A 14,967-nucleotide genomic window follows, 5' to 3' on the forward strand; every position below is an offset into this window, starting at 1 on the left:
GAGGGAGTTCTGCCATGACACAACATGCGCCAGGAAACACACTCACAGGAAGGGGGCTGACCAATAGCTGCACAGAGCTCAGCCAGAAATATGACAAATCCCACAAGTGTGTGTGTGTGTGTGTGTGTGTGTGTGTGTGTGTGTGTGTGTGTGTGTGCGTGTGTGTGTGTGTTTCCCACAGCCTCTTAGCCAGCAGGGCCTCACACAGCACTCTAAAGAATTAATTTCCCTCAGAACTACTGAGTCATAACAACAGGTTGACATGTTTAAATACATAATCAGTGCATTTTTTTTTTTCCCAATCCCTTTTTCCCTACATGCTGTACACATTCGTACAGTGGATGAATCTTTAGTCTGCAAAATCTCAAGCTTTTTAAAATGTCAACAGTCACAACCCAAAGATGGTCAATTACAGTAAAAGTCTGGGCTGAAATAAATAGTGGATTCATTGATTAGCAACAGTTTTGATAAACAACTGATCATTTAAATATATTTTTAAGCAAAAAGGCCTTTCAGCTGCTGAAATTCAATTCAATGAGTCAATAAACTCAACATCTTTCAGTAAAATAAAAACCTGGGTCCTAGAAAATTGTAGCATTTTCTGAAATTTAATAACCCAAGTGATTAAGTGGTTAGGTGTAAAAATAAATCGCAGGAAAAAAAGTCATTTTCACTTGCTAAATGACTTAAATTATAATAAGAATTTAATGATTTAAAATGTATCAATATAGTTGTCCACTAATTTTGTTCAGATTACTGATTAATCATTTTAGCATTAATCTGAGCTACACTTGTATAGCTTGTATTTGTTTACTAGATACAGAAAATGAAGCTGAGATCCTGCACAATTCTCAAATATTCTATGTGGCTGACTTTGCTTATGATTAAAATGTTCTATGTCCATTCGTTAATTTAAAATTTTAATTGTTCTCTTATTTCAAATGTTGTTGTTTTTTCTCAATCTTTTACCTATGTTATTGCTTCTGTCATTTCTGGTTTTGGTCTCCAATTTTATTGATATTTGTTCTGTCTTATTTGTTTGTCAGTCACCTGAAAAGCACTTTAAATTGTGCTGATCTGTGTGAAATGTGCTGTATGACTTAACTTTGAGTTGGTTGATTCAAACATTCAAATGGTTTATATACAATATATTCAATAAACCCTCAATATAACCTGCACGATTCTGCTGACTGCTGGCTGTACGTTTTGCATTGTGCAGTTCCAAAAGTCTGAAAGGATATACGCTCAAAAGATTGGAGATTTCTTTCAACTCCCTACACAAGTTTGTGCACTTCAGTTTCACAAGGGCCAAAAAATTAAAAATGTAACATAGATATTTCCAAATTCCCCTAAAAATTCAGTTCAGTTCAGGAGCCCTGAGGTAAGATTTGTGTCTTTCTGGGTCAGAATGACACAACAGCTCAGCAGGTCTATGTAGGGCAATAGGGCACAACACGACTCCTCATAGTGCTGCGTCAGGAAGCCACAGAGACTGTGTGCATGTGTGTTTCAGGGGTCCAGGATGTTGTGAGCTGCTCTCTAATCCAGCTGGAATGCAGCACATCCAGATAAACTGTGCTGTAAACTGGAACCGACCCCAACAAGCTGTGTTAATTAAGACAGATTATGTGTGTATATGAGTGTATGTGTGTGTTTGGGTGACAGAACACATGGCTCGTCATAGGAGTGCACGGCGGGTACCAGGGTGGGTTTGGAGCTGTAAGCAGATCAACACCGAAACAAAGTCCAACATCGTGTTTCTGCATCAAGCCATTTGTGCTGAAGTGGAAACATGTTTGAGCCGACTGCTCCGGGGTTTAAGTGGCTTACAAGCTGTTTACCAACTCGCTCATTTTATTTCACACAACCAAAGCTACTGTATGTAATGTAATATAATTTATTCTGTCTGCCTCTGTACTTATCTTCTGAGGGGAAAAGGTCAAGCAGTAAGCAAAACCCAAAACATTAGAGGAGTTGGAATGTGCATAGCAAATCTTATGGTAATATGCATTACAAACTGTGCAAAATCTTTTGTGTACAGCTGACATTTAGGCTGGTTAGTGCAACCCAGATAGAAATAATTTGTCCTCAGGGGAAGCATGAATGTGCTCAGTTAATCTTATGGTGGTGATGCTGGAGAAAAGGTCAGAGAATAATCAAAACATTACAACTGACCATCTGGGGGACTGTGAATGACATCCCGCTACTAATTGTTCAGATATTTTAGTCCTTTTTGAGACGCCCTGCTCTGAACAGACGAGCTGATCAGTATCTCCGTTAGGTTCTGCTGAGGACAAAGTGAAAACACCACTTTACCTTGAAAACAGGGATTAGAGCAACAAACTATTTAATATCTATGGAACAACCAGCACTAACACACTTGCACATCCATCTTGTCCAGATGCTGAAAACAAAAAACTGTCACTGAACTCCCCACAGTATAAACCCATCCTGTTAAAGAATTAAAACCTACTTTTCTTCATGTAGTCAAGAAGGTCCAGTGTTTGGAACTGATGAAGAGCTGATTCAGGCTCAGAGAATCTGTAGAGGATTGTAAGCTTGACGAAAAGAGAAACACCAATAACTAAGAGTTGTTCAAGAGTTGTTCAAAAATAAATACAATTTATTTATCATTTGTAAACATGTTTTAAAAAATCATTATGAATAGATCCAGCATATTTCATTCAGCACCGCAGATCATTTGAAATACTGAAAGACTGTTAAATCAGTTATATTCACTGTAAAAAAAAAAAAAAAAAGAGTTTGACTTAATTTACATAACATTACATGATCTAAACTCAGTTTCTTTATAAAATGTCACTTCGAATAAAGATGCAAGTCTCATTTACTGACGTGAATCAAAGAGACTGAAAGTGATAATCATCTCAACAAACAGACACCAGAAAAAGTGACACACAGCTCTACTGCTACTCTATGACTCAGGCCACAGTGATAGTAGCAGTAATAGATTACATACATAACTGAGTATGTAAACATACAAAAGAGAAATCTAGTAAACACTGATAGTTAACTGTAGTTACACATGGTAATAAAATCAATCAGCTGAATGATGAAGCTGAATAAAAGTGCTCACAGTCTAATACGGACATTACTTCTTTACATTTCATATGATTTTGCCTTCAGAAAGATTATAACATCTGCAGAGGAGATGAAAGGGGGTTAAGTGTATCTAGTATCCCTGAGCACAACCATCACCTCTGGGATCTGATCCCGCCCACAGCACCCTGGTTGGATGATCAGCTTGATTGACAGATGGGTTCCACCAATCCCCCACTGTGATGATCTGTCCGCGCCCAAACTGAGACCTCTTGTGGCCTGTGTGTTTGAATGAAAAGATAAATGGAGACAAGATGCACTGAGCCAATTAAACTGTCTCATTATTTATCTGTCACTATGTGACGAATCAGCTGATAACTATGCAGCACGGTATTTTTTCTGTGTTACAGAGTTTCTTAAAAAATGTTGTGTTGTGTGTCTAAAATGTTGCCCTGAGTGTGTTATTCCTGTTTTGATTCATATAGAAAATCCTGGATACATCTGGAGAAACCTCAGAACTAATATAATCCATACAATAAAAATAATGTTCATCACTGTTGAGTAGCACACAATAAGACAAACTATGCTTCCACGGATACAATATGAGATATGATAAATTAACAAATAAAACAAGATATGATAAAGAGAACGGGTATGAATTCATTTCCGAGTGAGACAGAAACATCGCTTCATAGGAATATTTAAAAATCTTAGAAGTTGTGAGATGGTGGCAGTTGGTGGTGAGGAAGACATTATTCTTCAGTGGTGTACACAGTGATGAGCAGTTTGACATTTGGTTCCTTAAATTGGAATTTCTTGTTAATGATTATCAAAATGTACAACAATTAGTGTCATAACTTAATAAATAAATAGATAACATTTAATCCACACACAGGCCAGAGAAATACATATAACCAGCTTCACTGGTTAACTTTTAGTATCAAAAGTTTACATCTAGTCAATTTGTTTGCTAATCATCAATATTTTTTCTCATACCAACATGTTTGTCTTTGCATGCTATCAAACTGAACCTGTTGGCTCGAGGTGTTAAGGAGTTACAGCAGTTTCTGGGAAATCTGTGTTCCCTCATCAATATGCAAAATTATTCAGACAGTTGCTCCAAAATCTAAGATCCTCTACTCCATGTTTAGTATCTGTGGTGTAAGTACAATGTTTTCCACTATATATCATTCATAAGGATGTTCATGTTCATAAGGATATGTTTACACAGTCACAGAGTCATGAACACCAGCATGATGACATAACATCCCTCATTCCATGCACCATGGTAGCAGGACATAATGACAATATAAAAAGATGATGGCAAATGCGGAAGAACTGGTTAATTTTGCTTTGTGTTTTTCTATAGATGACACCTAAACAAATTAGCAAGAAAGAGGAACAAATGAAAACGTCCTGTTTGCAACAGGAAGCAACAGTGTTTTGGGGAACTGTGGTCTAATCCTACTGATCAGAGACCACCAGTTTCACCGCCGGTCTTGTGTGTTTATGGCTATTACTATAAAACAATATAACAATTAATGTAACACATTAACTTTTGAGCAGGCTACATGCTCCACCTATTCATTATTACATATGTCACCAATGAATCAAATGATAAAATCTTCACTTGTATGAACCTGAGTGTAAAATTGTCCTTAGTTTGTGAACTTGCAGAACTGTTTGCAAAGATCTTTATTGATAAATGAAAGAGATAGTGATCTTTTTCCAATGAAATACTTCACATGTAAAAAAAAAAATAAATACTAAGCAAGCATTCAAAACCAGTTATTTTATAAATAAAGTACCTGTGACTGGCCAGTTGACTTTTTGACCCCGTCTTTTCAGCTCCTCTGCCACCTCTTGGTCAACCCCCTCCTCCAGATTAACCAACCAGTCCCCAGCTAGACACAGAAAGTTTGTGAAACAGGAGACATAGCCATGTTCATTTGTTTTTTTTATATTTACACAAAACTCCTATAATTCTCATTTGTTTACTAATGCTGTAGAGGGAGAAAAGCATAGAGCCAGGAAGCTGAACTCATGATTGGATAAAACTATTGGAAGTGAATAGAAATCACATTTATACCAACTCACTGCTTTCTGTATATGACTCCGCACGTTCTGTGCTTGTTAGTTAATCAGTTGCACCATGATGGACTGTTTATAATGTCAAACCACAGCAAATATAGGGATAAGTTACTTAAATTAATTCATCTTAAACAAATGTTGTGTCTATATACAATGTATTATAACCACATTAAATAAATGTCAGAATGACTTATCTAATCATGAGGCCTCACAAGAGGAAGTACACCACCATACAGTATTTTGACTAAACACATATAATCTTTAATCATTAATCAGGACATGGTGCTCAGCTGTAGGTAAGACATTTGAATGATGCTAAAATCAGTTTGAAGTTTGTGTGCATTTGTGTGTGCGTACTTTTTTGGTCATACTGTACGTAGACTCTCGGTGCATCCAGAGCTTGTTGAGGATTCATCCCGAACTCCAACATGTTCAACAACACCTGAACACAAGATCAACATTAGTGAATTAAAACACTACACATGTATGGCTGAACCAGAACCACCAGGGTTCCACTGTGAAAGCAAATGCAAGTCCCGCTAATGTGATGCACAGAAGAAAATTAAGTCATACAATGATTACTGTTTACTGTTTCTCCCATGCCTGACTACTGTGTGTACCTGGATGTGTCCTTGTGGTTGCATAAAAGCCCCCATCACCCCAAGTGCAGCGAGGAGTCTGGGTTTTTCTGACTTTGTTGCAGAGGCAGTGAGGAGCGCAGGTATTATGGTGTGATATGGCCGTTTCCCCCCAGCAACACAGTTAACATGGTTACGACGCAGAGAAAAGCTGGCACCGCGATTCTGTGAGAGGCAGGAAGAGTTTTCGTGAACATGTTATAATAATACTTACCATATATGAAGCTTTTCATTTTGTCCCTATGCATTTTCAAAGCATTTAAAGTTCATTATTTATTACCATTTATTACCGTGTTGCAACAACAGTGTGTCCTCATAGGTCTGGTTCATGGTTACCAAAAATATTTCCAGGTTGTTCCACTCACCAACACACTATTCACTCATTGTCTAATGTTACTATGTAAATCAGCATAATAAAATATGAAAAACTCCTCTTCTTCATTCATGTCTGGTGTTTTACATTTCCTTTCTGTCTTCGTTTCATCTAACACAGGCTGCACTCAGCTTGTCATCAAACAGTCCCACAGTTATGCTGTGGAACTGACACTTACTCTGCTCATCTAGTACACGACCGCTGTACTTCAGCATCACGCTGGAGTCCACCTACTGTGTTCATCTGTTAATACTGAGCATGCTTTGTTTATAGTAATATAATTTGATTTAAATATCATATGGAGATAAGCTAAGAAAACCAGTTGAAAGGGCTGTTTCCACACACTATCTTAATTATGTCTGTAGGATACTAAATTTTAGTTTTAAAACTGATAACTATTGGTATTTTCTGTGATTTACGGGCATTCATAGACTTTCAGTGAAAAAGGAACAAAAACAAGTTATGTGAAAATCACTTTACATTTAAATGGACTGTATTATAGTTTGATGTCTTAGATTCTTCTGTTGGATTTGTATCTATAAATACTGAAACTATATTTTCTACAACCTTGACATGTTCCATCATCATATTTTGAGGGATTATCACAAAAGATAAGTATACTTTTATAGGTGCCTATGTCATTTTTTTTATTTGTCTGGGGATCCTGCCAGCTTTAAAGTTTAGTTTTAAATGTGCATAATTGGCCAAAATTAACCAAAATGAATCAGACTTATTCATTAGATGTTGCCATCTACTCTGCAGTGACTCAACAGCTTGTTATTTTTTCACACACCCATTGCTACCTTTGCACACACACACACACACACCCTTTCTAACCCTTCAGACCTGGAGTGAGAATCCACAATCCTTCGGGACCAGCCCGCTCCCGAAGCCCATGTAGGTGCTGTTAACAAATGAGCAGGCATTCCCCTGACTGTCAATCACACAGAAATAGACTGTGTCACTTCCTGTCATTAGGCCAGGCTCCACTCCCTCCATGGCCCTACAAAAACACACACACATACAATTTAATATTAAAGGTGCAAATGATTAATGATGATTAAGTTTTTATCTTAATAAATAGTGGTGATGTTGTTATCATTATTATTATTATTATTATTATTATTATTGTTGTTGTGTTAAATCCAGCCAGAAATAACAGAACAGACACCATAGTTATATGGTCATAGGATGTTTTAAAAATGTCCTTCTTTTTATAAATGTAAAAAACCCTTTTGCAAACATAAATCATTACTGATGCCACATTATGTGCTTTAACACACTTAATAATTCTCTTTAATGATTTGCACAGTAGAAAATTGACCGGAAGGAATTCTTTCAATTGTTGAAATGAGGAGTAAAACATCATTTAAAGACTCTCTGTGGTTCAAAATGAGTCAAAGCTGTTACCTCAGTGGTGACTAATGAACCCTGTTGTATTTCCAAGAGAAATGTAAAGGAAATATTTTTACTGAATATTCTTTAGAGGAAGCACAACTGTTATAAATTGGATCGTCTTTACGACTGTGTGCTTTCTTAATACCGAGCCTTTTCTCCCCCAGTGTCATCAGCTAAAAATAAACGTTTCAGCATCATTCACCTGCAGCATCATATATTGCTAATAAACTATATGCGACTCTTGATTCATTGTAAATGAAGTGGGGCCAAGCTGCATGCAAACCCAGGTTTTAAAGTAACCAGGTTATTTCAGTGGAGGTACACATGATTTGTAATTTCCTGCTTTTACCTGATTTCTCTCAGTTACCTGGTTTATTATGAGCATGTAAACATAGAGACTATGAAGACAAGGACTTTCTTACAGTGTTAATGAGAGAGTCCAGTTTCCAATTCACATTTAATGTTGGGTTGGTTGAATCATTACAGTTGACTTATGTAATACTGGGAGTTGTGGGGTTAGTGTAAGTTGCTTAAAGCAGAAACACACCCTCAGTGATGTACAGTTATTAGAATATAAAACAGGACAAACAGCAGGTCTTTGTCCCACAGAGTGTGTGTATATGTGTGTGTGTGTGTGTATATGTGTGTGTGTGTGTGTGTGTTGAGAGATAATTATGTTGTTTTATACTTTTATAGCCTGTTTGTCTATTTGTCTTACAAATGATAAAGACTAACAGTTCAAAGTCTACAGCAGTGGACAGCAAATACAAATTGCTGCCAAAATATACTCAGAGACAGACACACACACACACATACACATACACACACACACACACACACACACACACAGCAGACAGAGCAGTAGAGAAGAAAAGAGGCATGAAAGGATGCACACTATGGTTGTGCGGAGGTAAAAGTCTACTGTCCTATCTTAAGTCAACAGGGCACGACTGGTACACACTGGTACTAATGCACACACACACCCATAGACACACACACATGCACACACACACACATACACACCTTTCCATGCTGATGAGCTTCGCTCGCTGACGGCTGTAGCACTTGTCCAGTAAGGTTTCCAGAGGCGGGGTCACATGCTCTGGATCGCCCAGGTAACGCAGAGCGTCTGTTAGAGCCAAACGCACAGCCTCCACCATAACATGGATGTAGTCAGAGCTGTTATGGCCCATAGCTACAGACACACACACACAAAGATGTGCACACAAACGGATGTGTGAATTTGTAGTACTGCAGTAATAAATCAACTTCCACAATCCTTTCTCAAACATCGCAATATTTGTGACTATTTTTTTATTTTTTGATGATAGGGGGAAGAGAAAAAGACAACAATTTCAATTATATTTCACCTTGATTTATCTCATATGTATTCTTAATGGTCCTGAGTTGCTGCATCTTGAAATATTTATCACATCATTTTGCATGTGCCATAGGATTCTTCCCTTGAAAGACCTACTAGACACCAAGTGTTGACAACAGCAACTTTGAATTAGGCGAATCACTCATTTGTTATATTGGCAATAGACAGAATAGCCAAACACACAGTTTACATCTGTAAATCTGTCCCTCCACTAGAACTCCATCAACTAAATTAAATAATGCAACAATACAGCTTCACATAAGTCTGTCCTCTGTCAGATCTTGGACTGTTTTTCATAAACTGTAGAAAACCTGATCTTATTCCCACAAAGAGTCAGCTGCATGTCTAATGAAAAGATATGTGAAACTGAAAAATCTATATGAGATACAAAAAAAAAGAGCTTGTGACGGTCACATTTCTTTAACTAGACATCCTCAATATATAACACTGATCCACTGGTCATCAGCTGACCTCACTCAAGGTTTTATCTGTAAATGTCTTGAGCTAATTTGTGGACCAATCTACCTCTTCACTCCCCGAGCTCTGTGTATCAAAAATGTGGTGTTGTCATGTGCAGAGATAATACTGCAGCAAAGTCTTCAGCCCAGTGTTTGGTTTTTTTTTCCCCGACCAGTTTGAGATGGTGGTCCAGTCAGAGGTGGATCAGAGCCAATAATGACACACACAACATGAATCATACACCTGATTGTATCACGCCCATGTCCACACAGTGAGTCCAGACACTGAGCTGGCACTGGTTTGTTGCCCCGAGTCAAATTCCAGGGCTGTCAGGATGGAGTCATGCCTAAGTCAACTGTATTTGTCATACGGCAATAATCGTAAGAACAATTAAGATAACTTCTGTGACTAATTGATCAATGTTGTGGGATATGTAACGGGACAAATGGGCCTCACTTTTATAAATTAATCATCTGAGGAAGTTGGTCCTGTGCTGTCATCTTCAAACACTCAGTTGAGGACATATTCTTCCACTTAATCCTATTGGTGTATAGCCATGTAGATTTTTGGTTTTATGTCTTTTGGAATGTCAACTGGTCCTTGCATAAACACTCCTCCCTCTACTCACTGTGGATACACTGCTGCTGAGCCTTTTAAAGTTTTCAGCAGCAGAAACAGAGGCCCATTCACCTATTGGGCTGGAGACATTAGTTTCAGGGGTGGAAAGCTGAAAATCTCTGTGCGTAACACTGAGCTTCAGTGTCCCTGCGGTTACCTCTGAGAGGGAAGTTCTCCAGGATGTTGAGCAGCAGCAGGGCAGCCAGTCCCTGACTATTAGGAGGGGGCTCCCACAGACACACGCCCTGAACACACAATGGCATCATTCACTCTGATGACCATGTCATTAAAACACAGATTCAATAAGCGTCTATGGATACCCACGTCACCTTGTATTCTGTGCTTATGGGGGTGATGACCTCACTGCTGTGGCTGCTGAGGTCATCCAGGGTCATAACTCCTCCATGTTGGCTGATGACGTCAACGATGGCTTGGGCGACTCTGCCCTGGTAGAAAGCCGGTTTTCCCCGTTCACCCAGCTCCTGTGAATACATCAGTCCATCACCGTTACAGTCAATCAATCTACTGGTCAATCAATTAACCCGCTGGAGAGTTTATCTCCTTGCATCCATCTTCATGTTTTCACAGCAGAAAGCACAAAAACATTAAAATTATAATGACTGGTATGATGTAAGGCCTGATTAATCCAGAGTTTTAAAGTTATACAGGTGACGTGTCAACTATTGTGAATACCTACTGATCAATCAATGTTATTGAATGAACAGGAAGGGGTGTGTGAATGTGAGATTTTGCACCATGAGGAAGTAACACACATCATCATCATCGCTGAGGAATGACCGCTATGATTCCATGGAAACTATCCATCAAAGAGGTTGAGGTCACTGCTATTGTTTCAAGTGTCAGGACCATGAGTGTGTGTGTGTGTGTGCGTGTGTGTGTGTGTGTGTGTGTGTGTGGAGCTGTCATAGGCGTACTTGGCAGTTTTCATGCATTATTGCATTCCTAATGAAAGAGTGTTTGATGCAGTTCTACAAAGGAGCAACAGCCAGTGGATGTTTTAATGGTGAAACACAAGCAGACAAACACACACACAGTGAGGTCAGCCATAGTTCGACTGAAGTTTCACTGACAGGAAACTACAGAGTGAGCACGGTTTTATGAATATTACATTGTCCACACATAGAAACAATCACGGACGCACATTCACAAAAGGGACGGGACAGTAGAAGACTGAATCTCACAGTGTCATTCATTCATATTTTGCTATAACTCAGAATTCCATATTGGAGTAATTATAGTTTAACAGTCTACATTCTTGTAGGTCACGTAAGTTTTATTCTAATGTTGCTGAACAGGCCAACTCAGAAAGGTGCTAATGTCTATTCACAGTTATGTGAAAATTCTCAATCAGGTTGAAATTAATGGTATATAACCTTAAGTTTTTTCTATAATTTACACACAGCCTTAGGTGATAATCCTCTTAAAATGCATACTGTATATAGTGCATGAGGCTAACCAGTAATGTGAGCTACAAACAGAGGGAATGTATCTTACCATATTTGGTGAAAACTTGACTGTTTGATTTATACTCATCACAGAGATAAGCTGTGGAAAAGAGGCTTTACTTATGTTTTCATTCTTTTCTGGCCATGGCCAAATTTGTCACCCTTGAAACCCTTTGAAATTCATTACAATTTGTTTTTTACCACCTCCTTCTTCACCCCTACTTATGTCCATCCCCTCTTCTACTCTCTTCTATTCTATCTCTCTCTGAACCTTCTCACTTTTGTTTTTTTTTTTTGTCCCCTCCCCATCATCTTTTCTTTGTCCTCCTTTCACTCCTTCCCCTTCACTCTTCCCTTTCTATTTACATCATTTGCTGCCCTGTCCTATTTTGCTCACCCCTGTCCAGTCTATATTCCTCCCTTCATTTATGTTCCTTGTTTTTCTTTCATGTCAGGTCCAACAGCCTAGTGGGGTCCATCCAAGGTCTTCCAACAAAGAAGACTAAGTCAAGGTTAGAAAAGCAAACAACCTCTGGGGGGATGTGCAAATGAACACACTCTCTGGTGGGTTCTACATTGTGCTGTTTCCTTTTTGTCTAAGTTCAGAAAAAATGTCCAATTGCTCCTCACATTCTGTGTTTTTCTGTTTTTTTTTTTTTTTTTAATAGTATTTCATTTTCAAGGATTTACCTTCAGTGTCCTTGCCAGGGCAGGGTTTCTAAATGCTTGTCCACATTTGGGCGCATTATGGTCAATCAGCAGGTCCCCACCTAGTTCCTTCCCAGCATCTCTCAGAACAGCCACCCAGCTTGCCCAGTGGTGAGCTGTTACCTCAGCAACAGGAAACCCCACCTCTGCGAGCTCCACCGCCCCACTCAGCACCTCCTGAATGGAGAGCTGGGGAAAAAGGCAGAGGAAACACACACTTATTACCTCACAGGAAAGCTCAGCGAGCAGGAAGTGTGAGTCATTGTTTTGAGAAGAAATATGTGAAGACTAAAACTGGTTTGTAATTTCCTCCAAACGATTTTCCGGAGAAGAAAAAAAAGGCATTAAATTCATTGTTAGCTCGTAGTTGTAAGTGAGGGGAGTTATTTTGGGATGAAGTCTTGCTGATGTGCCAAATTTACTTCAATATACATCAGCTAACTACAGTTCTACAACACATTTTGACAGGCCACTGTTAACAGTAATGTATTCTTCATTATACATATGTATTTGTGGACAGACACAACCTTTGTAATAGTAATAATGTATTTGCTCATTTCTGCCTCCATAATTGGAAAGAATCTTGTTTGTGTTTGAGGGACTCACATCAAAGGTGGAGCTTTAATGTTGATGTTTTACAGAAATGAACAACTGCTATCAAAAATCTATTGTAGCTGCACTGTTGCGATCACATTATCTACATTTATTTTTACATTTCAAGCAACAGTAAAACCTCTTAGACACCAAAAGATGGATGTGATATGCCACACTGATGATGCTTTTAATGTTGAAAGAGCTGTGGTTAAAGATTTGAGGAGGAACAGTGACGTTTGTTCAAATGCATGACGCATCTTATTTCCATGAGAATCTGACTGCATTTTTAAGAGGAAAAATACTTAATCAAAGTTCAAGTTTGTTTTTGTTTCTCCGCCACCAGATGTGCTTTCTTTGGAGCGGGTGGAGGTGATTGTTGCTTCAGCCATTGTCACATTTATAAGACAAGAGGTTATAATACAGGGTGTATTATAACCTCTCTACACTACAAGTAAAGGAATTCAGTTTGACGCTAAACTCACTCGTTTCTTGTTAGGTAAACACCCATTCCTATTCATTCAAGAATGTTGGCTATGTAGCAATGGCAAAACTTACTTATATCAATTTAAACTGAGACCCCTTCTTTTTTAAACTTTACCCATAGTTTTAAGAACATGGAGAAACGCTACCATAAATGGTTATATAACTGCTGTTTTGACCAAATATCGAGAGTTTGTCCACTCCTTGTTTATATATCCTTAAATGACCGTCAACACCACTGTTTAGAACAAACAAGAGTCAAGTGTCCTACTTCCAAGTGTGTTTGTGTTGGTGGTATGTGCCAATATGGCTCATTTTGCAGTGTATTTACATTTAGGTTGTTTATGAGATGTAGATGATTTTGTAAGATGGGCTGTTGGCTACCTGAGTGTTGCATAAGACACACACCCGCACAAACAGTTCTGCACAATGAATCACACAGACACACACAGCCAAACCTTGTGGCTACCAAACAGCTGTACAGCGTCACACCAACACGCAGGAGCCCCTGGCACTGTGACATTCAGTGCATCGAAAGGTGAAGGAGGGGCCTCTGCGGTGTAACCGAGGCCTTCCAGGAACTCCAGGGTCTGAGCTCTGGGCGAACGACCACTGAGGACAAAGAGAGAGGCTCAGCCACTTGTTCTGTATTAGGAACAACAACAGCAGCAGTGAGAGAAGAGTCTCCACCTGCCGTTAATTCCTCTGAGTTCTCCTGTGTTTCCATTGTAGAACAAGCAGAAGGCGTCTCCACCAGGACCGGTGCTGCTCGGCTCTGTTACAGCCAGTGCCGCCGCTATGGCAACTGCAGCATCTGCTGCATTACCACCACGCTTCAGAACATCTGGATGCAAACATACAGAGCCTTGGATTTACAGATGTGTTAACTAGTTTCAAGGCAACCACTGCTTCTCACCACCCAAAAATACAACAACCAAAACATCTTTTATCTCCCAGTTGTATTTATCTATGCAAACAGTTTAAGTTATGTTTGGCATATTCACTGCTGAGATGTTTACCCCTACTCTAAATTTCCCATGATTAGTTTGTGAGCTGCACAAACTTAATCCTATTTGCCTCCATTTATATCTTAAATCACAGACAGCCCTTGCTCAGTGAGGGCCTCTTTTATGGTGGAAAACAGTATCTTCTCCACCAGTGGCAGTGATTCGTGTCCATGCCTTCTTAATGAGGTTAAATGAGGTTAAATCACCACCACTACAGTTTCCCCAGTGGCAGCTGCTAGTGTGGAGGCTGCTCCACTATCCGCTCCCCGGCTGGGTTCTGGTCTCAAAGTGCTGCTGCTTGTGTTCACTCTTTTCTGTTTTTATGAACTGAAACAGAAAATGAACTTATCTGTTTGGAAAAACTGTGAAACATTTCCAAGAGACTGTTGTTTTGCTGCCTAACGTCCAACATCTCCACGGACCGGGTCAGTTTACACTCACCCAGTCCTGCGCTCGAAGCTAGCGGCTGGCTGGACGCTGCACAGCCGTGCAAACACACCACAGGAGACCGGCGAGAGGAGAAAGGCAAGTCGGTGTCCATCCCGCACGGACTATCAGCCACTGTTGACAACACCAGGGCGAAATAACAGGGGAAAACTAACCGCGCTGGAGTTTCAACTTCTGATCGATTACTCGGATATCCATTGAGTTTGGCTCAACAAGGACGGAGCACAGAGCAGCCGATGACTGATGACAT

The 14,967-nt window shown here is 39.3% G+C and overlaps 1 protein-coding gene across 1 annotated transcript; it reads right to left on the reverse strand.

Moving 5' to 3' along the window:
- Positions 1–2,602: 2,602 nt before the first annotated feature.
- LOC139626202 (glutathione hydrolase-like YwrD proenzyme) lies at positions 2,603–14,931 on the reverse strand. The gene is made up of 12 exons (XM_071486481.1): positions 14,712–14,931; positions 13,954–14,107; positions 13,722–13,875; positions 12,172–12,378; positions 10,345–10,497; positions 10,173–10,260; positions 8,581–8,752; positions 7,006–7,162; positions 5,769–5,951; positions 5,506–5,590; positions 4,866–4,961; positions 2,603–3,336 (listed from the first exon to the last, which is right to left on the reverse strand). Exons 1-12 carry the CDS (start codon positions 14,809–14,811, stop codon positions 3,191–3,193), a joined length of 1,695 nt encoding a protein of 564 aa, XP_071342582.1. The 5' UTR covers positions 14,812–14,931; the 3' UTR covers positions 2,603–3,190.
- Between the last annotated feature and the right edge of the window lie 36 nt (positions 14,932–14,967).

This window comes from Trachinotus anak, unplaced genomic scaffold (genome assembly GCF_046630095.1).
Source record: "Trachinotus anak isolate AG129_WGS33_773 ecotype Australia unplaced genomic scaffold, CSIRO_AGI_Tana_v1 ptg000010l, whole genome shotgun sequence".
NCBI classification, from domain to species: domain Eukaryota; kingdom Metazoa; phylum Chordata; class Actinopteri; order Carangiformes; family Carangidae; genus Trachinotus; species Trachinotus anak.

Bases quoted from the DNA above. Each gene is read 5' to 3' on its own strand.
- LOC139626202 (XM_071486481.1), bottom strand. From the start codon at position 14,811: ATGGACACCGACTTGCCTTTCTCCTCTCGCCGGTCTCCTGTGGTGTGT. The intron at 12,379-13,721 runs GTTTGGCTGTGT...CTTTTTCCCCAG, and splicing joins AGCTGTTTGGTAGCCACAAG to CTCTCCATTCAGGAGGTGCT. The intron at 5,591-5,768 runs GTACACACAGTA...TCTTGTGTTCAG, and splicing joins AACCACAAGGACACATCCAG to GTGTTGTTGAACATGTTGGA.